Source organism: Clarias gariepinus, chromosome 8 (assembly GCF_024256425.1).
Source record: "Clarias gariepinus isolate MV-2021 ecotype Netherlands chromosome 8, CGAR_prim_01v2, whole genome shotgun sequence".
NCBI lineage: Eukaryota > Metazoa > Chordata > Actinopteri > Siluriformes > Clariidae > Clarias > Clarias gariepinus.
This window is the reverse complement of record NC_071107.1, coordinates 23861871-23889140: the sequence shown is the minus strand read 5'-3', so window position 1 is coordinate 23889140 and position 27270 is coordinate 23861871. Positions and strand designations below refer to the sequence as shown.

The window sequence follows — 27270 nt, the reverse complement described above, 5'->3', positions numbered from 1 at the left end:
GTTTCTGGGTTTTTACTCCATCTGGTGGCATCTGGTGGCAATAAATACCGCGTGTCAGTCATAGGCCAAATTTCCTCAGTCCTTCAGCTTGCATATTTGTTTGCAAGTCATTATGTGTGGAGGTATATCTGAAATAGTACACTTTAAATCTCTGACATTTTTTCCAAATTCATCTCCAGAAGCTTTATCAATGATGGTGCAAGTTGTGGATTTCTTAGTGTGGAAAATCTCTTTGGGACGAGTCATTCATATTTCAACAGAACTACCTCAACGAATTGCGAAATCACCTGACTGGAGACAAGCAAACCACCAAACCAGAGTTGAAACCCAAACCAAAATATATAAAGATACAAATCAGAGAAGCCTAAATCATTTCTTCAGACCACTTCATGGTTTTCAAATACAAATATATAGAGAAATTCAAAACTCCTCCTTGTAGTCATAACATACAGTACAGTAAAAAAAAAAAGTAATGAGCTTTACTGGGGTACGCTGTAAAGTACTTCAAGACACAATTTAAAAATGGTTGTTAATGTGACAATCTTAGCAGCAATCGTCTGTTCCAACCACTCAGCATTCAGCATCACCATTATACTAATCACCGGCCTAATCATCTGTCATCATCTGCATTTGTTTCTCATCATTATTCATGCATTATTTTACTTTAATTTAATGCTTGAATGATTCATAAATCACTGTGTGGTTTAACAAACAAAAACATTTCTCTGAAACTGGTCAGGTAGAGGGACTGGACTGAAAATGAGAGACAAAAACTTGCCAAAATAAGGGCCAAAAAAGTCCTTCAGATGTATTCCTCAGGACTATGATAAAAAAAAAGTCTTGCACCAAATTAGTGAACAAACAAAGGCCTATCTATCTATCTCCACTAGGTGGCGGTAATGTAAAAAAAAAAGAAAAATACGTAATAGAAGAAGAAGCTCAGTTTATACTACCGCACTAACTAGTACACTTCTGCAGTACTCTACTTGTCCCTCTAAACTATAATCTCCAAATATATTGGCAATTTCTGCAGACTACTAACAGAGTAGTCGGTGTACAAATAAAGCTTGAAATGGTGACAGTTCAGTCAGTGTTTAGATATAATAGCGCTGTTTAGGGATAACATTTAGCACAGTAGTATGCACGCGACCTAGCGCATAAGCTAACGAGCAGTCGTGGCTTACGCGCTAAATTTGAACTCTGAGGTAACGTACTGTCTAGCCCACTGGACAGAGCAGGTCAGTTGGTTATTTATCATTAAGTGTGTGTGTGTGTTGTCATGGTGACCGTTAGATAAAATCTGAAGATGCTGCGCATTCGGAGAACTGTAACGGCGAAAGTGTACAAGGAACCGAGCACAGACGATGACCCGTAAGTAACGATTCGTTTAATTAAAACTGTTTTTAGTGTTTAACTTGGACTATAATAAAACCAGCCAGTTCTAGGTAAATAAATATTAACAACAGGGAAACATTTGTATGTAGCATAAACAGCTCAGGGAGTGAGGAGGAAACAGAGGAATGGCGGCCAGAGAAGAAGACTGGAGGAAGAGGAAAGAGGAAGAAAGCTGAAACAGCTGAGGAGAAACCTGTGTCTAAACGAGCAGCCAAACCTAAAGAGCCCAAACCAAAGGCTGAGAGAAAGCCCAGAGCTCCAAGGACTCTTAAAGTAAAGGGAAGTGTCAAGAAAGTGAAAGGACAAGTGGAAAACAATGCAGATTTACAACAAGATGAATCCCTGCCACAAGTACGAGTTAAGGAAGAGGTAAGACTGTTAGTGTTTGGTTTTATATTAAAACGTAATAATCTCAGTTTTAGGAGAAGACATCACTGTGATCTCTAGCATTTAACATCTGCTGATAGGATTTCTGGGCTAAAGCGTAATGAAGCAGTTTTCATTCCTTATTCATTTCTGGAAAACAGGTTTATCCTGATCCGGGCTCACAGAAACAGTGGATCAAACATCTTAAACTGTAGATGACTGGGTTTGTGATCGGAAGGTCTGGAGTTCGAGACCCAGGACTGCCAGGTTGCCACTGTTGAGGTTTCTTAACCCAACATGCTCCAGGGGCGGTGTATCCTGGCTACCTCTGTTTTCAGTCCCCAGCTTCCTAACTGGGATGTGTAAAAAAAATTCTATTTACATTTGGTATTAACGTAGTACCCTATTATTAATACTATTATTATTAAAACTTGCTTACTGCCAAGCTTTTGGGAGGATGTCAAGAGGTGTGAAGGCAACAGTGTGTTGGCAACATGCAAGGGTAGCTCAGTGGTTAAGCCATTATACTTCTAATCAGAAGGTCCCCAAGTTCAAACCCAAGCATTAAAAAGTTGCCACTGTTGGGCTTTTGAGCAAGGCCCTCAAAACCCAGAACATTTTAGCCATTTTTTGGTTCATTGTTTTTTTTAAATAAACATACTTGAATGTAGAGATTGTGCAGTATAAAGTGACATCCTTTTGCAGCACAACCTAGGCAATTTGATTACCTGAATTTTATTTACTTTTAACCAACTTATAAGCATGACTGAGCAAAAAATAATAATAATAAAGGATTACAGAGGCAAAGGAATAGCACAGATACACACAATTTTTGCAACGTCATTTCCATGTTTTGATACTTTATAAAAGTAATGATAACTTTCTACCAGACATCTAAAAACCCGTATGCATAGTTTGATATTTAAAGCCTCCCTGTTAACAAACATTGGCAGGACTTTCATTTAAAAACACACACACACACACACACACGCACACACACACACGCACACACACAAACACATTTGTTAATTTTTTTGTATTAATTGTCGTTGCCCATGGTGTGTTACTGGCAAAGACCTGTCCTGTTTAAGTTTTAAGGGTTTAACTGCTCAGATATGTAATGAGATCAGATGTAAGTCGCTGTGAGAGAAAGGAGAAGAGAAAAGTAATGCAGATTTTCATGAAAGTTGAATCCTCATTCTTATGCACTGGCACTTGGGAATAAGTAAATGTTACTGCCCTAATATACATTATGCGCAGCAATGCACCTGTTCTAACATTCAGTGGTCATTCAAACTTCATTTTCAAAATTCATGAAGTCTTTATATGGTTATGTTCTCTTTCCTTAGTTTTTCTTTCAGTTTTTTGCCTTATGTCACTGTTGCTGATTTTGTCTTTTAGAGACAGTCCATTAGCATGGGCAAGGTTTTCAACACCGATGCTATCACGCATGAAGAGCCATCGTCAAGTACACAGTTTTGTGGAGTGAAAAAGGAAGAGCCCTTGGATGACTTTACTTTTGATGAGCAAGTGCAGAAAAGGCAGAAGACCACAAGCGCGCCACAGGGCAGAGCAGTCAACTGGAAGTCTGCAAATATTTTACGGGACGAACTGCAGATGTACTGGGATCCCATTCAGGTGAGATCTTAAATTAGACTTATGAGGGTGTTTGGTTCGTAATAATTTTTGTGTCATGACTGTTCGCTATTTTTTCAGGCATTTTGTGGCACTATTACATGTTATTGTAAGGAATTTTTAAGTTGTTAAATTTTTACAATAGAAGATTTTCTCATTGTGAATCGACAATTAAAATAATTTTCTTTTAGACTTTAGATTTTTCAACTTTAGAACTATAAATCAGCCAACTTTTTTTTAAAAACGCTCAAATGTGGAATCATTTGTTAAGCTTTTCTCATAGTCATATGTGATAATGTGATAATGTGTATTTATTATCTTTATAATGTGTTTACAAAAATCATTAAGTTACTGTTGGAACTATCATAATAGCAGATTTTAAAAGGTGTATGCATGTTTGCTTAATATTAAGGTTTTAGCTGAGAAGAGTGGAGTGGAGCAGTGGGTCTGTAGTAACATTGCTCAGCTCCTGCGGGAGGAGAATACCATCCCGTTCATCGTGCGCTACAGGAAGGAGCTCATCAACCACATGGATGCGGACGCTGTGAGGGATGTGCAACTAATTTTGGAGGAGCTCTGGTGAGTGGGCGGGGGAAAAATCGGAAGCAGTGTCAGGTCCAGATTATTACGAAAAGGTAGAAGAGAGGGTGTACTGCTAATTTGGAATTTTTGATGCCTCTGAAAATGTTCATAGTTACTTCTTGTAGTAGTTTCTAAAATTTCTAAAAAGATCTCAGTAAGGCTAAATTGGTTGAACCTACTTTGTTTAATACATTAATCAAATACTCAAACGTGTTAATCAGTTGGTGTACGCTCATGCTTGTTTCACACTTTTTTAAATGGAAGATTGTATTGCTTTTTTGCACTTTCTTATGCATTTACATATTACTAAATAAGCAAGTGCATTTTAACAGCTTAAGATGTTAAAATGTTTTAGCTGTTATAGTTTTATGCATCAGTTGACTGTTTATAGTAAAAGGGTGTGTGTGTGTGTGTGTGTTTGTATGTTAGCTCAGTGGCAAAGAAATCTCAGTCTATTGCCCAAACCTTGAAGAAGGAAGGATGCTTGACCTCTGAACTTGAGAAGACTCTAAAGAACTGCAAAAGTGCTGACGAACTGGACCATGTGGTCAGGACTTACAGTCTGCTTCTTGTGTTATAATTTTGTTTTTTAAATATACAATTTTATAAATTTGAATGGAAAATAGTAACACTTTAAATTTTACAGTATGCGCCATATAGGAAGGGAAGTAAGTTGTCAAAGGCACAGCGGGCAAGGCAGCTTGGTCTTGAGACTGCAGCTCTAGCTCTTCTTCAGTCACCCCAAACACTTGATCTTTACTCCTGGATCCAACCCAACACTGAAGGTAGGGAGCTTATTAGAGTATGAATGACTGTTAGGATAACCTAATTAACTTGCGTTATAATTTAACACACAGAGATGTTTGTCTGTATACATGCACACACACCACACGAGCAGCATTGTACTCTGTGCAAGTTTATCCATTTGTGTAATGTTTGTGCATAGAAGCTATAACGCCTTAGGAGTGGTCAAGGATGAAAAAGTTTTTCACAGCAAATTTCTGCTAGCTTCTTATGGAAAGAACTAAACCATTTGCTTTTTGTGGTGTAAACAAATTAGTGATGTCCTTCTACTAGGGGCTCCTTTGCACAGTGTAATGTAAATAGGAATATTGTCCTCATGTGTTTTAGCCACTCTGCTGTAAAAAGATGTATTAGAACAAAATGCCAAAATGATAAGTTAAAAATCATCTGCATACCAGTTATATTAAAACTTCTGTTGGCCACAGTCTTATCAGCACTTTCAATCAGTTTATTTTTTAACTGCAGTGTGAGCATAAAATGATGCTCCACTTGTTATTTGCAAAAAAGTAGAACATCGCAGGAAAATTAATGCTTGCAGATTTCTGGGATCTCAAGAGCCATTATTGAAAAATTATCAGGAACAATGTTCAAAAATCAACAGTGCTCATTACAGTGAGATGCTTATTGAAGAGCTGAAGCTTAAACTTTGTATTAAATGCAGATGACTCTAGCCAATGACGTTGTGAATGCATGTCTGCATACTTCAGCCCACACTGTCAACACTTTTGAGGTATTAAGAACTTTTGAGGTGTTAAAGCATCCTCCCTATAGTCCTGATCTCGCTCCATTTGACTTTCATCTGGTTGGTCCCCTGAAAGCAGCCCTACAAGGACAAATAATTACTTCTGATAAAGTAATTATGCATTCGTGCCTCGCAGCTCAGCCTAATATTTTTTTAATGAGGGAATACGAAAGCTTATTGACAGATAGACAAAGTGTACTGAAAAGCAAGATGATTCTGTCGAAAAATAATGTATTTGACTTTTCTAAATGATTGTTTACTTTTCTAAAATAAAATAATTAAAAAACTATAGCCAGAGTGCGTAGTGTTTCACTTCTGTAAAATCAAAACATTTATTCAGGCATTTAGTCATTAGGGGGCAGCAGTGTACTGTATTTAGTACATCATGATCACCATCATCACCAACAGCAACAGTAATGTCAGATTGCCTATAGTAGTTTCTAAATGCTGTTTTTTTTTTTTTTTTTTAATCTTTGCTCACGGTTTTTAAAACAATTATTTGTCCATATTATTTATTTTAACTAATTATAAGTTTTTTATGATGCAGTTGTATTTTTTATATTGTGAAGTCTATTACAAAGTTTAAAAGGGTGTCTGATTTGCTGGTACTCTAATGTAGTCTGTAATAAGTGTATTGGGGGGGGGGGTTTCTAGGTGTGTCCACTATTGAGGAGGTTGCTACAGGTGTTGAGCAAATTCTAGCTGATATGATTGCCAAAGACAGCGAGACACTGACCTACATCAGATCACAGTGAGACACACATCTGATTTTACTTTTCATTTATTCATGGTATTTTCTGGTCCAAAATTATTATTATTATTATTATTGTTTTTTTGTATTTAAAACTAAGCTATTTAAGTCAAAATAAATAGGTTTGTATTCCACTGGCATCAACAGTGCAACAGTGCTTTCAACTGACAGCTGAATATCCTGTTTATTTACACATGTGCGTTCATTTGGGTTTCCCCTTGCAGGTGTGATAAGAGTGATGTGACGATCCAGTCTGCTGTGTCAAAAACAGCTCTTAAAGAGCAGCAGCAGGCAGATCAGAAGAGCAAGCCTAAAGACATTTCAAACTTCAGCCTGTACAGTTCTTTCCGTTGTAGTGTCCAGCGAATCCAGCACCACCAGGTACAGACCCAGCCCTCGTTACTCTTTTTATAGTTTTAGGTCTGGAAATGCAATATCAATCATATGTTTGTTTTCAGGTTGTTTAGGTAAAAATCTGGCCTGGGTTGTTTTAAAAAACTGACCAGTATGGATAAATTGTAAAAAAAAAAAAATTTTTTTGTTCATGTCAGACATTTAATTTTTATGTAAATGTTTTTACATGTGTAATCAATAAACCTAGCAAGACATTGATTAATTGTTTATGATTATACATTTTTTTTTTACACTTAATAATTTCCAAGAGAATTTAGCATTTCTTATTTATTTGCAAATTGTATTATTAAGGTAACTGTTTGGTAATAGTGATTAAACGCAAGTCAGCCTGTCTGTAAAATAAATACTTTTGCACAGACAGTGCTGCTGACACAAAAAAAAGTAAGACAGCAATCTTCTTAGCTTACTAATTGGAGATCTTTAAGATCAATGATGCTTAACCTTGTGATTAACCAGCTAACATTTTATCTATAATTTTTTAAAATATTGTTTCAATTAGGGATGCACCGAAATGAAAATTCTGGGCCGAAAACGAAACCGAAATTTTTGGATGCACTTGGCCGAAAACCGATAACGAAACCGAAAATGGCTTCATTAAAAAACATGTTTAAAATAATTTCTTTTTGTTTGTTTTAAAAAAAACTACAAATTAATTAAGCAATCAAACTTTTATTGATAATAAATAACAGTAATAAGGCTGTTTAACAATAACAAAACTTGCTTCCAAGTGCTTCCAAACCGCCGACATACTCCGTGTTTGATGCGTAATGACAGCGCGAACGAGACGGGAGGATGGGAGAGGCGTGGCGACAATTTCGGCTTTTATTTTCGGCGCTTTCTTACGTTTCGGCCGAAACCGATAATGCTATTTCGGCCGAAAATTTTCGGCGGCCGAAATTTCGGTGCATCCCTAGTTTCAATAAATTTCAGTACTCTACCAAATACCGTATGCACTTAAAAATCCTGCAGTAATATTATTTTGTGTGCCCTTATCTTTAATTACTTTTAAACTTGATGAATATCCCTATTCTTTTATCCTTATATTCTCTAAAATAAAACAGACTTTATTGTAAAGGTAACAAACTTACAAAATAACTCACTCCTACCAAACAGGATGAAAATGTGTAAATAGTTCAGAGTGCCCGATTTCTCTAAAGAATTTACCTTCTCAAATGCCTCTAAAGTCTCAAAACACAACTTGTCAGTCAGCACGCCGGTTGAGTGTCTGCAAGCACATGACTGTTTACAATATTTTCAGACTGGTGTAAGCATGTGTAAAAGAGTATGGTTGGGACTAATTACATCACAAAGTTTGGAAAAAAAAGCAGATCTGAGGCCATAATTTGTGTGATTTTTCTTTTAATGTAATGGCATAAAAATGCGTCTCCGTTGTTTCACTTGAAAGCTTCCGCACTCGGTACAGATTAATTTATATCTGAGGCTGATTGGCTGGTCACCAGTCATGGCCAATCAAACTAAAAATTAGCCAATTCTGGTCACTGGCTTATCTACTGGTTTATCTTTATTATAAATGTAAAAATACCTCTGCATAGTCTATACAAAAAACTAAACTGTGTTACCACTACAAATCTGACTTTTATGCTACCTCTCATGCTAAAATGATTTTTGTCAAGGTTGTACAGGATCAACATAAAGTATTCCTCTAGAGCAAGAAAAACTGCTTAATGCCACAACTTTCATGGTTCTATCTATAGTTTTTTTCTGATGTGTTTATACATAGTCAGGGAAGGACTTCTTGAACATCCTGTATGTAATTATTGCATTTAGAGAATACTGATAAATTATTATTTTTATTATTATTTTATTATTATTATTTAGTTTAAATGTGTAAGCATCTCCAGATAAATCTATATATTTTTTAACTGATCTATAGTACCACTTTCCAAAGTATTCCTAACAGGGGAGTTTAGTGGAAGCACCCCTACTGCTGACACCCTGGTTACTCAGAGGTGATTGCCAGCCACATGTCATAGTGGCTTTTTTTTATTTTTATCTTGCCACCCCTTTCCTTTCACCCCCTTTTCTATCCTCCAGTCATTCCACCTCTCCCCTCCTTAGCATATGTGACACGTCCCCGTCCACGTGCCTTTGGATTAGGGTTAGAGATTGACAGGCATTCCTCCATGGTGACAGCTGCTTCTGGGCTCTATGAGGAATAAGGGAAGAGTGGTGTGAGGATGAGTGAGTGAATGAATGAGTGTTAAGGGCCTTTCTCCTCTGAAGCATTCGAGATGGCCACCCATGTTAATCTGGTGATCTGGACTGTCAACAGCTGTTAATTTGAGCTGCCTGTGACCTACACGCTGTGTCACTGTGGCAAAAACGAATCTTTTCGTAGCTTTGTTAGCAAGGAACAGTGTAAGATATGTTGTGACAGGAGGCACATGTACTTGATTTAGCACTTCGGCAGAGTGTGTGCTAAGACCAGATTTTTGTGAGCAATTGTTTTTATGCACATGATACGTTTGTTGTATCTATACTGTATTTAGGATTACAATCGATTAATCTTTGTAAATGGCAATGAGACATTTTTACAACTGCGCAATCCCAACGAATTAGTTACGCGAGACAAATTAATAAACACCAAACAGTTTAAATAAGCAGAATGTCAATATAATAATAACTGGTGATGTAACAGAAAATGGTCTAATCAGTGATTCATACAGATCTCTCCTCATGATTCGGCACATGTTTGAATCATGGATTAATTGCAAAGTTCATCACCGAGCAAAACTGTCTGCCATTATTTGTTTAGAATGTTGTATATTTTGGCCATTCCTTATTTTGCCTGCGCACAAAGTATATTTTGTCTAGCTTTAATGCGCTAGCCAATGCTGAAAACTCGCAGACTCCAATTTAAAATAAGTTAATAGATAAAATCGGCGACACAGTGGTGGAGTGGTTAACACTGTAGCCTTGCACCTCCTGGGTTGAGGGTTTGATTCCTGCCCATTGTGTGTGTATGTCTGTGTATGTGTCTGTGCCCTGCCATGGATTAGCACCCTGTCATGCTTCATGCCCTAAGTCTCCTGGAATAGGCTTCCATGACCCTTTACACAGGATAAATCAGTGTGGACGATGAATGAATTAATTACTTTTATAAGTAAATAAAGCAACCGGCCAAATAAACTGCAGAAGCATCATATAATTTTAGCTTAACTTTGGAATTTGTATTTTAATTAATTTATTTTTTTTACACAGAATAAAGGTTTTTGGAATTTGGCTTTAATTACTTACGTTGTATTCGTGTTCCAGTTGACACTTTTCATGGCCGGTCTGCAGAGCACACTTTTTGTAATGTACTGCACTTACTAACTATAGTTCCTTGGTTTTTGGTTGCCCTTGTGATGCTGGGGTGGCTCCATGAGAGGCCAGGGGGTGTGCTGAGTTAACATCCTAGCAGCAGATCAGTTTTCTGGTGGGCCCTCCATGGATCTGACTTGTTTGTCTAGTGCATTTTAGGGGTGCTTGATTGGGATGTGGGGGTTTAAAGGGGCCTGATCAAAAACCTTGACTTTTTGGCTGCTAGGCCCTGGATGTGGCTGGCTATGATGTCCTGGGTGTTCTGGTGCCTTCTTGTTGTGGCTAGCATTAAGAATTTGTGCGTTTTTTTGCGAACGGACCAGATGTCAATTTACTGTTATACTGATGTTTACTGTTGTATATTAAAAGATAATCAGTGCTATTCAATAAATCAGGTGGTGGTGTTAAGGTTATGTCTGATCAGATATTAGATTTATTTAAAACCAGAGGGACATAATTGTTGGCGAAATTGTAGGGACAGCATCAACTTGCACTGAGAATTCAGTTTTGCACTGTTTCTATTTGCAGCATTTCACAGATTTTATATAATAAGATCAAATTATATTTATATCAGTCATATGCTTAAGCAGTTAAGATTCCAGCAGTGCTGTGTTTAAAAAACAACTTTCAAACAGCAGCCCAATGTTTTAACCACTGAACTAGTACTGCCATTTTTAACATATACCTATTCTCAGATATAATGTTTGAAAGATGGACAACAGCTTAAATGCCAATCATGCCATTTTCCCCCTATGCCTTGTTCTTATTGCTGTTTTACTTTCACTGCAATTACTGTATTTTCATCTGCTTGGTCCATTGAGAATTTGTCACTTAAATAACTCTAGGTTTTCCTCTCTTTCTTTCTTCCTATTTATCTTGTACTGAGAATAGTCACCAGTGTATCTTAAACCCCATGTTGTGTATGTTTGTTTTTCTGTGTGTGAAAAGATAAGGAGTGAAAAGTTCAGCCATTCCTTTTGTTTATGTTGAGGCCTTCCACTTGCTCTTTTCCATGACTATTCCTTCACGTTATTTGGAGAGTAAATATTGAATCGGAATCGCTGTCTTTAGAATAATATTCATTCCTGTAGCATACATTCCTCATATTTTTTCAATTATGATTTCATTGTTATTAAAGAACATGATATCTTAAATATGTAGCTTTCCACCCATGCTTATGCAATGAAAGACCTTATTCTGGTTTTTCACATCTTATTACAAGCAAAAAATAAATAAAAATCTGAGATATTACAGTAGTCTGGGCGGCATGACATTTTTTGAACTGGTTTTGCCCTTCTGAAAATATGTGTAGCTGCTATTAAATTGTAATCAAAGTGCCAGTATTTTGCTAACTATAATTCATTTTTTTGTCTTTTTTGTTTTTATATATTTATTAACTTATTCCAGCTGTAACATAATTGATATAGGTTTAAATTAAAGTGTTATTTCAGATATGTCATTATGGTTGTAGTAAAAGCTCATATACAGGCACATGCATTCCAGACATGCCATATAATTAAATAAAGAGATTAGAAACAATGTGTTTAACAATGCAGAACAAATAATCATTTGAATCATATGATTTGTAGTGAATTTCAGGGGATGGAGACTCTATTTGACATTGATTCAGTTAAGGTCAGGTGTCCATGCTTACACAGTACAGTTTCTCAGTAAAAGGACTGGCGGTGTTACAGACAAACAGACAGACAGTTACTGCCGAGGGAATTAAACTTTATCATGACTGCATCTTAAGTGATAACAGTAACATACTTGTTTCTTGAATATTACAAAATATTAAATTTAAACTAGAACTCATTAAATGCACAACATTTCAATTTTTCAAAAATAAATGTCAGTTTGCTCTGGTTTAGATGCAATAACACAAAAGCACTCTTTCTATTTCTATAGTTATCATGCTTCAAAAGTTTAAAGTTAAAGTGTTGGCGTTACTTGTTAAGGTTAAAAATATGGACTTCATTGCTATATAAAATCTTATTGTTTATTGTTGATATACATTTTTGCCTTGGAGTAAGGGGGGAGAATAAATAATTATTGCAATCTAAATGAGGATTGTTGTCACAGTGTGATCATTCTCCGGTATACATACATGGCATGTGTGTGTCTGTTTAGCCCCTTTCAGACATGCACTCCTTTCAGTTAGTCTGATGGCAAATTAAGTTGTTAGCTTCGTGTCGGACAGAGGACCCTTGTCACTTTTTCCATAGTGATGGCAATCGTATGACGTCAGAAGTACTAACCTTCATCCTTTCCTTACAACAGATAGGCCCACCCAAAATTATGATGCACTGGCATGGGACATGGTTATATGTATCTGACCTAGCAATAATAAAAGTGATCAAGTGACACATTAAAAACTATGAGTTGTATGTCAGATATACAGTATATATTTTTTGGCTTAATTCAGGTTTTTTTATTGTTTTGTCCTAAAAAAAACATGTCATCAGTTGTGCGTTTTTCTGGTAGTGACTAGCAACTTCTAAGTACAGTGGAACCACGAATTGCGAGTAACGCGGTTTGCGAGTGTCCCGCAAGACGTGCAAAGATTTTTTAAATTAATTTTGACTTGAAGAACATATAAGTCTTGGTTTACGAGTACAGAGTATCATGCATCACGCGCCCATCTTGTTTTGACGCCGGGCATCACGTGATCACAACTGAGCCAATGGTTTTTCTCTTTCATGCGCTGCGGAATTGTGGGTAATTGTCTCTCCTGCTGGGTCTTAGTGCACGTCTCTTACTGGTATAATTAACATACGTGCGCATGTGTACTGTTTGCTATAACACTGTGACCACGTGTGTGCGTAAAATATATTTTATTTTGTGTCCATATGCGTGTGTACAGCGTGGGTGTAAAGCAAAAGCAAGTCTCATTAGACACACACCCCTCCTACTTTCGCCTTCACACACAGACACACACACACACTCTTTCTCTCTGTTCTACACAGAAACAATTCAGTTCAATTTTATTTGTATAGCACTTTTAACTATTGACATTGTTGCAAAAGCAGCTTTACACAATCAGAAGAATTATTTAAGTTTGTGTGAAATGTGAATGTGTATGAATCAAAATAATAAGATTGTCCCTGATGAGCAAGCCGAGGACGACGACGGCGACAGTGGCAAGGCAAAACTCCCTGAGATGGTAATAGGAAGAAACCTTGAGAGGAACCAGACTCAACATGATTCCGTCATAATGATTCCGTTAGTGTTTTGCTTAATCGAATGTCATTAGAGAGATTTCTTGTTTATTTTTCAGATAAAAGTGTTTACATTGTGCGCGTGTGAAAAGAGTGGAGGAAGGGTAACTGTGTAAGACGAAAAGGGGCAGAGGGGGAGGGGCTCCTTACGTTAGCTTCACATGCACACATACACAGTGCCTGCGCGCACAATTGGAAACACTTACCTCTCTGGATTTATTTTTACTTTTATTTAAAGGTAAAGTGCAGGTTAATTTGCTTTATTTTTACTTTATATTTTGTGTTAATTATTTATTTTTTTTGGGGGGGGGGCTGTGGAACGAATCATTTAAGTTTCCATTATTTCCCATGGGAAAATTTGATTTGGCTAACGAGTGTTTTGAAAAACATTTTACATTAATTTTCTAACCACAACAATAAAAATACTTTTCCTTTTAATCCCCTTTTAACTTTTTGTATAACAAATTTATAAATAAATAAAAAAAAACTTTGTACCTGGGAGTAACTTGAATTTTGCTCTCAACAGTACTTGAATTATTTTACAAAATACCAAATCATTAAACAGTACATCAGTATGATCATAATAACCGACCTTATTTATAGGTTTTTAGTCTATTTTTTTTTTTAGAAGATCTGTTAAGTTTTTTGTTGTTTTAAAGGTTGACCCCCACAACTCAACGCAATAAGATAGATAAGTAAGGAAGTATGAGTGTGCAATAACTTATATACACTTATATACTTATATACTTTTAAATCATATAATATTTTTAATACTTCCCTGTATTTGTACAAAATTGCTAATTGCGTTTACTCTTTTGTCTATTTCTTTTTCTCTTTTTGATTTGAGTCTGATTTTATGTAGTGTCATCACAATAAGAACTAGCTTATTTTAAGATAGAATGCGTATTTCTAAATGATGATCCAGCTAGCTTCTACCCAGGGAGGCTGCTGTTAGATTGATCTTGCATAGAATGATTGCTAAGGGTTTTCTTCACTTTCTGAACTATTTTTTTTCCCCTCTCTTTCTCTCTTTTGTGAAATGTGCTGTTAAGAGTATCCATGCTTTTGATATGATTGTAAAGAAACAATTTTGTGTAAGCTGGTGTTTGGAAGAGAGCAGGGATAAAGTTTATCCAGCAAAGTTTTCCTCTGTTTGTAAGAACTGTTTGTGAGGAATGCCTCCTCAATGTGCACATGTTTTCTTTCATGGTATTTCAGGCTGCTGATCTGGGAATTAGGAGTTTAAGAAAGTGAAGGGTCTGCTGTTGTCTTAGTGGTAGGATTTATGTATGTGTGCATGTATGTATGTACAGTATGTGTGTTGGGGGTTGGTGGCAACTTGGCATTTGTCAGCTTTACTCTTCTGCTTCAAGCCTTGATTGATGGATTATCTCAACCCTCTTTTTTTTTTCTCTGAAAGGTTTTCCTCAGAAAAGGTCAGACATTTAAAACTATTTGCTTAACAGCATGTCACTTTCCCTTAGAGGACTAGCAAGGGAAAAGTGAGAGATGCAAGGGTATGTGTGTTTTTGTGTGTGTGTCTTGGTTGAGACGAAAGTGAATCATCTGACACTTTTGACCTTGTGGGGATATTTAGATTTTTATATATATATATATATATATATATATATATATATATATATATAAACTACACATTGTACTTTAGAAAACTAAAAACCGGAATTTTTCTTTTTTTGTAATTTTTTGTGGTTTAGGTGGATTAACACACAAACCACTGTTTCTTTGTCTCTTTTATTTATGCTTTCTGATGTTATGCCCTAAAAGTCCAAGCTAGTAGTTCAAGTGCCGGGTGTACTACATGAGGTTGGAAAATGTGATCTGTACAGTAATGTCCTATTAGTCACAGTAGTTAAGGGTAGGATTAACTTGAGGTCTAGACATGGCATTCATTTATAAGACGTGTGTGTGTGTGCTTGTTTGTGTGTATTGCCATTTGAGCTTCTTTTGCATGCTTAGAAAACTAAGACGTGGGTACCAACAGTGCGCTACCGTGCCAGGCTTTGTGTCTGCTGTCTCTACAAGTTACGCTTTTGTTTCAGACACTGGCCATTAACCGAGGGGAGAATCTGAAGATTCTGTCAGTGAAGGTTAACATCCCCGACTGGGTGAAGGCTGACTTCTGCAGGTGGTGTGTCAACGTCAGGTCAGTGTCCCACATAAAACGTGCCCTCTTAATATACTCAAATGTGCACACATGCACACATTCACACACACACACACACACACACTATTTGTTTTTGCTATTTTTCAAATCGTCAGTTATGGTGAAAGATCGCTTAAATATTTGCCATTTCCCAAGACTTTTGCATTCCACACTTTCATGTTGTAAACAGTTCTTTTAATTATTTATTTTGCATCAGTGGCTTAACACTCTTGGTTGTGACAAACCTGATTTTATTTCTAGCAAAAAACACACACAAAGCTTAATATAATAAACATATTATGAGCCACAAAAACTATCCCAAACTGACCTAAAACACTACTCTGCAGGAAAACATTTATAAAGTTATTGTGTTTAAATTTGTGTGTGTGTGTGTGTGTGTGTGTGTGTGTGTGTGTGTGTGGTGCATGTAGGTGGAGGCCACAGGGCTTTGCACGTCCAGAGCTGATGAAAATTTTAAACAGTGCTGTAGAGGATTCCTACAAAAGACGTCTAGTGCCCTTGCTCAGCAGAGGCTACAGGTATGCTTGATCATTAAAAAAATATATGAAATAAGTTTATTTTAAGCTTTTAAACAGAAGATTCACACTAAATGACCAGACTATAAATTGCTATAAATAATTAACATGTGATCTTCATCAAATTGATGTTCACTGTTAGATTATTTTTTTTTCATTAACATGTAGCTGTAAAGGATTTTGACTTGGTTAATTTTTGTTTACGTTGATTGTTTCGAATCTCTGCTTTGAATTTCCTTGCCTCATCTCTTTCTGAGCAGTTTGGTGCAGCGAGCTTTAGTCATGAATGTGTCTAACACTTTCTTCTTTTTACTTACAATCTCTGACCAAATGGGTAAAGTTCCAAATCTTCAAATTAATGTTACTAAATCCACCCACAGCATTATGAGTACCATGTGACTCTCTGCCATAATTCAGCACGACTTTGTTGTGTAGCTGCACTGCATTTTGGAATTTTTGCTCTCTCTATTATTTTTCTGTTAGATTTCTAATTTATATGGCATTGAATGTCTTGAGAACTGTTAACGTCTCACATGGATTATGAAAATGCAGCACCAACTAAGAAGTTAGCACCAGCCTCACTAAACACATCCAAATTATTTGAATCTACAGTGGTCTGAAAAACTATTTGCCCCCTTCCTGATTTCTTATTCTTTTGCATGTTTGTCACACAAAATGTTTCTGATCATCAAACACATTTAACTATTAGTCAAAGATAACACAAGTAAACACAAAATGCAGTTTTTAAATGATGGTTTTTATTATTTAGGGAGAAAAAAAAAACAAACCTACATGGACCTGTGTGAAAAAGTAATTGCCCCCTGAACCTAATAACTGGTTGGGCCACCCTTAGCAGCAATAACTGCAATCAAGCGTTTGCGATAACTTGCAACGAGTCTTTTACAGCGCTCTGGAGGAATTTTGGCCCACTCATCTTTGCAGAATTGTTGTAATTCAGCTTTATTTGAGGGTTTTCCAGCATGAACCGCTTTTTTAAGGTCATGCCACAACATCTCAATATTCAGGTCAGGACTTTGACTAGGCCACTCCAAAGTCTTCATTTTGTTTTTCTTCAGCCATTCAGAGGTGGATTTGCTGGTGTGTTTTGGGTCATTGCCCTGCTGCAGCACCCAAGATCGCTTCAGCTTGAGCTGACGGACAGTTAGCCGGACATTCTCCTTCAGGATTTTTTGGTAGACAGTAGAATTCATGATTCCATCTATCACAGCAAGCCTTCCAGGTCCTGAAGCAGCAAAACAACCCCAGACCATCACACTACCACCACCATATTTTACTGTTGGTATGATGTTCTTTTTCTGAAATGCTGTGTTACTTTTACGCCAGATGTAACGGGACACGCACCTTCCAAAAAGTTTAACTTTTGTCTCGTCGGTCCACAAGGTATTTTCCCAAAAGTCTTGGCAATCATTGAGATGTTTTTTAGCAAAATTGAGGCGAGCCTTAATGTTCTTTTTGCTTAAAAGTGGTTTGCGCCTTGGAAATCTGCCATGCAGGCCGTTTTTGCCCAGTCTCTTTCTTATGGTGGAGTCGTGAACACAGACCTTAATTGAGGCAAGTGAGGCCTGCGGTTCTTTAGATGTTGTCCTGGGGTCTTTTGTGGCCTCTCGGATGGGTTGTCTCTGCGCTCTTGGGGTAATTTTGGTTGGCCGGCCACTCCTGGGAAGGTTTACCACTGTTCCATGTTTTTGCCATTTGTGGATAATGGCTCTCACTGTGGTTTGCTGGAGTCCCAAAGCTTTAGAAATGGCTTTATAACCTTTACCAGACTGATAGATCTGAATTACTTTTGTTCTCATTTGTTCCTGAATTTCTTTAGATCTTGGCATGGTGTCTAGCTTTTGAGGTGCTTTTGGTCTACTTCTCTGTGTCAGGTAGCTCCTATTTAAGTGATTTCTTGATTGAAACAGGTGTGGCAGTAATCAGGCCTGGGGGTGACTACAGAAATTTAACTCAGGTGTGATAAACCACAGTTAAGTTATTTTTTAACAAGGGGGCAATCACTTTTTCACACAGGGCCATGTAGGTTTGGATTTTTTTTCTCCCTAAATAATAAAAACCAGCATTTTGTGTTCAATTATGTTATCTTTGACTAATAGTTAACATTTTTTAATTAGCAGAAACATTTAAGTGTGACAAACATGCAAAAGACTAAGAAATCAGGAAGGGGACAAATAGTTTTTCACACCACTGTAAATATTTTTAATGTATTTCAGGCTGATGATTTCTTTTAACTTTAGAAGTGCATTAAAGTTCGGAATGTTCTTCGTTCTGCTGTATCGACCCCCCTCTGTCTCAGGACCAAGCTGACCACCAGTGCCGAGAAGGAGTCCGTTGCTATGTTTGTGCGTAATCTTCGACAGCGGCTGTTGGTGTGCCCTGTTCGCGGTTGTGTCCTCATGGGAGTGGATCCTGGATATCGCCATGGCTGCAAACTGGCAATCCTCTCACCCACCAGTAAGACTACACTGTTTTGCTCACTCACTTACTCACTCATCTTCTATACCGCTTTATCCTGTATTCAGCCCAGGAGGCTTAGGGCACGAGGCAGGGTACACCCTGGACAGGGTGCCAATCCATCGCAGGGCACACACACTCGCACACTACGGGCAATTTAGGAACAGCAATTAGCCTGACCTGCATATCTTTGGACTGTGGGAGGAAACCAGAGTACCCGGAGGAAACCCACAAGCACGAGGAGAACATGCAAACTCCATGCACACAGAGACAGGAATCGAGTCCGGGAATCGAACCGAGATCCTGGAGGTGCAAGGCGACAGTGCTAACCACTACACCACTGTGCCGCCCACTGTCCTGCTAAATATGTTAAATTATAGATTTTCAAGTCTTAAAATGGAGAATTTGTTTTTAGAGAGCATGGAAATGTTGAATGTTTATGCTATGTTTTTGTTGGTGTTGAATGCGCACTAAGACACATACAGCAGGAAAGCTTGGAGTTGATTGATGAAAAGACTGCTTTGTCAAATGCCAGAAATGGAATTTTACATATTTGAAAATAAGCCCAGATATTTTTTTCATCTCTGTTGTTAGTGCTCAAACGTATTTGTGGTTTACACATTGTGCACTGTGCAGGCCACTCAAATTCTTCCATGTCCGCTGTAGCTAGCCATGATCTCAGTGTACAGGGGCATTGTCTTACAGATTTGCACCTTTTAGTTCCAGTGAAGGGGGATCTTAATACAAGATCATACCAGTACTACCTATATGATGTGGCAACAGTTTGCAGAGGAACCACCAATAGGTGTGATGGTCAGGTAATCACAAACTTTAGCCCTTTAGTGTATTAATATATGTAAAGGCATATATGAGTTACATACACATTATGTTTGGAAATCCAGCAGAATAAATTTTCCTTGAATCATCTTTCAAATGGTTTGCAAAATATTGAAGACACATTATTGTTTTGGTTTAAAGTGTCTTGTTTAATAAATTCTGGCATTACATTTTTTAACCATTATGTTTGTAAATTATGCTAATTATGTAGTATTATCTTCAAGACCCACAATGTTTGCCAACTAAATAGTTTTGGATGTAATTGTAAAATGTTAGTAATTTGGTATTTCAAATAGTACTGTGTGATTGTTAGCCAGAGGGTCATGCGCACTGACTGTACCATCTCTCTGGAAGCGACTCCACGCTGTGCATGGTGCACAGCCACCTCGCAGGTGTCTGATCGACCTGGTGGGTGTGTGTCATTTGGCTTCACCATGCTTTTGCCCTCTCTGCCCTGAAGCAGCACCACATGCATCTGTTCACTTTGTGCCAGACTCAGCTTGACCATGACAGGTCTGTGGGTGTGTCATCAAACAGACTTCTGCTGTCTGACAGTGTCCAGTAGGATTACTGTCTCTCAAGCAGAAGCAGATTATATGGAGTAGCAGAGCTGTCTCTCTTTGGAGGGCTGAGAGCACTCTGTTGACTAGTCAAAAAAAAAGTGTTAAGAGTGGACAAAATAAGAGCTTTTGTGAGAATGTGTACTATCTTCTATACTGGGTTCTTACTGTTTTGTTGAAGTTTATTGTAGTTATTTATTTATTTATTTTTTACACTGTCTGTCTTTTGTTAACATCTTAGGTCAAATTCTGCACACAGATGTGGTGTACCTGCATGGCTCAGGCAGGAACAGAGAGGCAGACAAACTGCGCCACCTCATGCTTAAACATAGGTACTGCAATTCTGAAAATTGACTTCCTGTTTCTGCTCTTAACCTTTTTTTTTCTTTCTTTCTTTTTTTTTTTTTTTGCTAATGCTCATCTCCACATTCTGGGTGAAGCACACTGGCTTTTTGCAGGGTGTTTAGTGTAGGGTTTAACCTGTTTGTAAGTTTGTTTGTTTAAAAGGTGACTTTTACCTTTTTTTTGTTCATTGTTTTTCTTCTAACAGGATTGCTGTAATGAACATAAAATAACTAACAAATGCCAAAAAAGAAAACTAAATAAACATTGCTGACCTTACATTGCTGACCTAATCTCAAGCACACATTTAAATGTTTAGTTAGTTATGGAGCGTGCTTATTTAATTTCTATTGCCTTAGTGTGGTTTTGGAAAAGATCTAGTCAAATTTTCCAGAAATAAAGTTTTTGAGAATTACTTGCATGCAGTTATTTTTAAAACAAACAAACTAAAAAATATTATTATCGAATTATTAAATAACAGTTTATTATTTATTGTATCACTGTACCAAAAATTTTTATTGAACTCTTTTGAGATTTTATATTCGTAAGATAAATACTGTGTGTTCTGTGCTGACTAAGCTACACTATATGGCCAAAAGTATCTGAACACTTGACATCAGACCCATATGTGGTTCTTCTCCGAATCCTTACCACAAAGGCAGGAACACTGCCTTTCTTTGGTCTTAAAGGATCCAAATGTGTTTTAGCATGCTGATGCCCCTGTTCATAAAGAGAGGTCCATGATTTGTCAAGTTTAATGTATAAAAACTGCACAGGACCCCAACCTCAACTGCACTAAACCTCTTAGGGATGAATTGGAATTTTGACCACACAACTGGCCTTTTTATCCAACATTGGAGTCTGACCTCACTAATGGCGGAATGAACAAAAATCCCCACAGCTATGCTTAAACATTTGTGTAAAGACTTCCCAAAAGAGTTTTTCACATGTACATAAACCTTTGGCTATTCGTGTGTCCGCAAACCTTTGGCCATATAAGTGCATAATGTCAGAGGTGGTTGATTTATGGCCAAGCGAGTGTGTAATTCAGTGTAAATTAATCAAATGATGTGTATAATTATTGTATTTGCATGAAATGTGATACTGTACATTCTTGGGGCAATGAACACATTTATTGCCGATTTCCAGAATATTGGTTTCTATGTCCACATATTTATTAAAAGCCCAAGATGCTCAAATGTAGAAATGTAACAAAATTTAATTTTTATCAAATGTCAATTTATGAGACAAATACATCAAACGCCAACCTGAAACCTAAACACATGTGAAAATTGTTTTTCTAAGCATCACTTGCATAAACAAGATTTTGACATTTCTTTCCCCTCCTTTCCCCTCTCAAATCCAGCTGCCAGACTGTTGTCATAGGAAATGGCACAGCATGCAGAGAGACTGAATCTTTTTTTGCTGATCTCATCAAAAGTGGCTTTTTCAAACCTTTGGATGTGTCCTACTGGTAAGTGTGGAAATGTACTTCTTGCCCTTAAACAATGACCCAGTGTCAGTTTGGTTGTTTCTGCTTAGAAAGTGTCATATAAGAACTGCTGCCGGAGAGCTGATCCTAATCTGGTCATAAAAAACAGCACTTAAGTAAAGCTCGGCATCAACCTTTATTTGTTTGAAGTGAAATCAAGTTCCTCATCATCTTAGAACCTTGTGCAAGTACAAACCGAAAGTTGAAAACGCACGATCAATAAACTTCCAGTGGCAGGAAAATAACAACTATGGGAACATGTGGGAGTAGATGAAATAAAGATGGTCTGCAGTGTGTAAGGCTTGTGGATTTTAAATATCTGGACCTTGTTTGACTGTCTTTAATTAAAAACAAATATTTCTCACCACCCTTCAAACCAAACATCGTCCAGCATACTCTCGTCCAACTCAAATATCAGCTGGATTTGGGATCGTCTCATTCTCTATCTAGCCAGACCTGTGTTTGTTGACTTTTGGTTCGGACTGGAGACCTGCCCAGAACCGCTCTGAAGTGGCCGTCTATGGTGTGCAGCAATGGTGGTTTTTGGTATTGCTCACATATCTGAGTGTAGCTTGGACAGATCTGCCTTAGTAATTCTCAGCGAAGCACAGTGCGTCAAACCTGACATTCATTGCCCTCCACAAGTGGATCCATTTCAACCTCCATTCTAAAATGGAAGGAGAAGATTTGAGATCTCTACAAAACCAATACTGCATCTGCTGTCAGACACAGAGTGTCCATGTTTAAGCGCTGTTACTGGTCCTGATGGAGACAGCCAAGTGTTCCTGAAAGCATAATCCTAGTTGAAATAAATTATGCAGATTAAATATCTTAATTTAGCAGCATATAAGAAAATATAGGAATGCTGCTGTTTCAGCTTCTGTGACAGGCATGGTGAAACACCAAAAACATGTACAGCAGATTTTAAAGAATTGTAAATTATTTAAGTATTCAAATCTGAAGACCTGTACCTTAATATATATTGCAGCAAAATAAGGTTGACATTCCATTTTTCACACATATTACAATGACAATTAAAACTGCATTTACCTATCTAATAAATGTACCATTGTTTATGCAAATATATTTATCTAGGTCAAAATATAACTGGACACATTTTTAAGATGTTTGCCAACTCAAAATTGTAAGAAATTAAATTGACAAACTCTACATACTGTAAAGTCCACACTATATGTATTTTACCTGTAATAAATTGCAGCCGTTTGCAATTAAATAACTGCATTGGTCAGTTTAGATTGCTATGGGAATTTAGATTTTTATGTAGGCCTAATTAATTGTGCAGCACTACAGCAAAAAAGTGTAACAAAACTTCTTCTTGAAGCTTCAGCATTCTGTCTCTCTCTTTCCCCCCCCCCCCCCTTTTTTTTTTTTACATAAATGCACAAAGCATGCATACCCAATTCTGTGTCAATTTCAGGGGTACATTTATTTTTTTTCCGAACTCCCCACTTACTTAACTATACGGTATAACCTGACTTGCATTTTTTTTTTTTTATCCCACTCCGTTAATCAGTGAATGGATGGTTCAGCCAGCACACCAAGTAACATGATAGACATGCTTTCATCAGCTTTTGTCAGTGGCCCATGTTGACCCATATATTTTGAAATTCATCTGCTCTTTCTAGTGTGCTGTGGTTCTCAGGGGCCAGAAATCGACACATTCCTATTGGAAAGTGCCTTGTCTGCTTTTTCCAAGTTTTTTCTATTGGTATATTTTTCTGTAATTAATCTAATAAATACATGGGCTGTTTCTGTACATTTTTGAACCCCAGAGGTCTTTCCTGTTGGTTTAGATATCCTTGTCTTGAATTCACACCAGGAAATTTATTTTGCTTTTTCATTTTGCAGCCCTGTATCAAAACGTAAAAAAAAGAAAAAAAAAAAAATCATGATACATGTTGAATTATTGGTGTTGAGGAATATACAAAACGAGTCTCACGTGTTGGAGCTAGGTGATATTTTGCAAGTGTTAACACTAGTGTATACAGTACTTGTCCTTTTTTTATGCATTTTCTGCTTTTCCCAACTTGATTAAACCTCTGAATCCATTTGCACCAACTGCTATTTGTCTGTGTAGACTACTGATAGAAAATCCCTCCTGGTGTCTCGTCCCCTTATCCTTCTTTCCCTTTCTGTCCTCTCATTTCTGCCGGGTTGCTCCCTTCTTTTTTTCTGCCTGACTGCTCCTGTGCAGTGACAGTCAGCACACATGTAACCATCAGCCTGTGGGAGAACTGACTTGTGCTTATTATGGTTCTGCTACTTGCTTTACAGACCAATATTGCCACATTTTCCTGCCTATGTGCCCGTTGCAATTTTTGTTGACGCCATCCTGCATTTTTTTAAATATCTAAAAATATATATTTTTTATCTGACAATTGTCTATGCATCAGCCCCATCTTGGAGTTCATGCAATTATTGTCATGAAAACCAAATTTAGATACATTGCAAATAACATAAAAGGCATTATATTCTGCAGGGCTATATTACTAACTTATATGTGTAATTACATTTTATAACACTAAAATAAAAAAAATACTATAATGAGGAGTCTAACAAATAATAAAAATTAAGCCTAATCATAATTCGATTTAAGATTTGGAGTTCGCAAATAATGATTAGAGTGCTGTGTAGCTTTCCGAACAAGTTTGTTTAAGAGATTTTCCCAGGCATCTTTTAACTTCCAAGATAACTTTCAAGATGATGCTTGTGATTTATTTGTTTGAATTTTATTCATTACTTGTTACTTTTTTTAAATAAATGTTTTTGTGGCACTAAGCTTTTTGAAAGAAAATGTATTATATAATATATATTATATAAAAATATATATAATATATATTATATAATATATATTATATGAAAAATACAGTACAGTAAGCAGAAAAAATAAATAAATATATATAGCATATATAACAATTTCAGCATTTAAACATATGCAAATATTTTTCAACACAGTATGTAAGTACAAATTGGTCTGGAACAGTGAGCATAGTACCAAAAACTATTACATACTACATCAGCTATGTAATAATATTTTTATACCAACTATAAAGGAATTTATTCAGTGCTGTATATTATGTCATGTCTTTTTATTTTCATATGAAAAATATTTTTGATAAATACTGTAGTGCTTTCAAACCCTGCTATAGAGTTATATATTTATTACCGTATAATAAACTATAGTAAAAATTATATTTTACTACAACATGAAGTAATTACTATAGCAAGTTTAGTGTAGTTGTTGGTCTGTCCTGCAGTTCTTGAATCTGTTTGTCAGATGCTAATTTATTTTCTTTGATTGAAAAACTTTGAGGGGGGCAAGATGCAGGTTTATACAATGCCGAAAAATGTCATTGGACAGCTGACAATTGAACAGCTTAAACATCAACTTTTTTTTTTTTTTTTACCAGTGTTAATTGTTATAGGGCTGAGATTGTGTAGTCATAACAAAAGAGTCAAACCACTTCATAAGGTCTTCTCCAGCATATCCCACAGGCCTCCAATCAGGTTAAGGACAGGCCACTGTTGTGGCCAGGTCACATGGTAAAATTATCTAATGCTCCCAGAACAACTTTTTTTTTTGTTGAGTCCTGGAATATGGCTGTGCTGTCATGAAGGACAAACGCACAGCTGTGATACTCTCGTCATTTAGTGCATTCAGGTCATGAGCTAACTTAATTTTCTAGAGTCTAGACCTGACTAAATGAAGCAACCCCAGATCATAACGCTGCCTCCCGAGGCTCGTACAGTTGCCACTATACATGATGAGTGCATGACTTCATGTGCTGTTGTTCTCACCCTGACGCGCCCATCACTCGGGAATAGATCTGGACTAATCAGACTACATGACCTTTTTCTATTGCTCCAAATTCCAATCTTATGGCTCTCTAGCAAATTGAAACGTAGAGTAATTGTTTCTGATTAGTCTTACTGAGAAGTGGTTTTCTTATGGCCTTATAGATGTTTAGTTGTAATTTTTTGAGTTCTCATAGTGTTGTGTGTGTGAAAAGTCTCATACTTTTACTATTAAACATAGCTGTAATACATACTGTTGATTTTTATAACCCGGCTTCAAATGCTTAAATTATTTAGAATTTAACAAATTTCGTCCATGAAATGATGGTTCAGCGCTTACTTTTCAGTTTTAATGTGTTGGATAGTTCTTAACCCAATTCAAGTAATCTCTTGAGTTTTCATCGCACAATGCGGGCCAATAATCTGACCCTTCTGAAATAGAGTAACACCTTTACCATGACAACAGGATTTGTCTTCCGACATGGTTCTTTAAGAAGCTACTTGCTGCATCAGTTAGGGTTATCACTGCAGTATTTATCCATGCAAAAAACCTAATTATCCATAGAATTAAAAACTTTTAAGCATTTGTTTTTAATGTAAACGACAAAAAAAAGTTTTCATCCATTTCAGTACACTTCTTTTGCTAATGTAACAGATTATTCTAAGGGAGTTGAAGGCGGATGCTTCATAATCTAAGGCTAATATGGTTATTTAAAAAAATGCATAAAAATATAATAGTTAACCTGTGTAAGATTTTTATTTTATTTTATTTTTTTTTTACATTTAAGGAGAAGTTTCTAATGTCAGTTCTTTAAACGTTTTCTGCTACAGAGGTGTCTGCAGGAGAGAGGACTTTCAAGGCAATATAACAAAATGCATTTTCTGTTGGTAATTTCGAGAATACCGAGAGGCTGGTGAGAGAATGTCTAATAACAGTAAAAAATAAATTATTATTCGCAAAATTGAGAATAAGTATGCAAAGTATGAAATGCCATATTTTGTTGATAATTAGTAATTAATAGGAAAATGCAGTCCACTTCTTGTCAAGCCGCATCACGCCACCTTAGTGATGATAGTGTTGATATTTTGTGATATAACCCTGTCATGCCTCTTCCTAACTTAAATGAGCTGTGCTGAGGAGCAGTTTGGTTAGGAGTGTTTAGAGAAATGTTACTAAGGTTAGGAATATTTTTTCTCTTTTGCTCACTTTCCTTTTGATGAATAAGATGGACATTAAGCAGCAAATTTTCCAGGATGGCAACTGACCTTTTCTGTTTTTGCTCTATGTTTTCCTTTCAAGTCAAGTTTGACGAATCCACAAATTTTCTCTTGCTGACATGAAAGGCACTTTGAAAAGTACTATAGTTTGTGCTTCTGTACGTGGTTAAAAAGAAAGTAGATGGAAAAATAGGAATTGTCTTTTCAGTTAATTGATGGTCTTGTATATTCCTAATGCTGCAGTACAGAACTGCTTAATGCTTTCTGCTTTCTTTCTGCTGACTGAGCTTCTTTATCCTGAGGTAGAGATGACATGTATGTGTGTTCTATTTAACAAGAAAGCCTAGAGTGATATCTCCAACTGATCATGTCAGTTTGGCTATCAGAGCAGTGATGGTGATATAGCACCTTGGCTGCTGACCACTCACACTGCGCTTTCAGCATTGCTAACAGAGGACAAACAAAAACAGCGAATATACTGCTTCCCTCAGGCTGCTTTCCTGCCACAAGCTGGCTCGTCACTGATCATTAACTTCAGTCTGTGTAACAAGGATGTGTCACAGTAGTTCTCCCAGTGGCCGTGGTTTTGTTCAGTTCCT

General features: G+C 36.8%; 1 protein-coding gene across 1 annotated transcript in view; it reads left to right on the top strand.

The window, feature by feature from the left end:
• Positions 1-956: 956 nt before the first annotated feature.
• The window catches only part of srbd1 (S1 RNA binding domain 1), a 66436-nt gene continuing 40122 nt past the window's right edge, over positions 957-27270 (top strand). The window contains exons 1-13 of the mRNA XM_053502234.1: positions 957-1371; positions 1485-1764; positions 3163-3399; positions 3809-3975; positions 4408-4525; positions 4625-4763; positions 6179-6275; positions 6500-6656; positions 15292-15395; positions 15827-15934; positions 18249-18406; positions 20045-20135; positions 21512-21619. Coding sequence (XP_053358209.1) covers positions 1307-1371; positions 1485-1764; positions 3163-3399; positions 3809-3975; positions 4408-4525; positions 4625-4763; positions 6179-6275; positions 6500-6656; positions 15292-15395; positions 15827-15934; positions 18249-18406; positions 20045-20135; positions 21512-21619 — 1829 coding nt within the window. The 5' untranslated portion in view covers positions 957-1306. The remainder of the gene's footprint in view (positions 1372-1484; positions 1765-3162; positions 3400-3808; positions 3976-4407; positions 4526-4624; positions 4764-6178; positions 6276-6499; positions 6657-15291; positions 15396-15826; positions 15935-18248; positions 18407-20044; positions 20136-21511; positions 21620-27270) is intronic.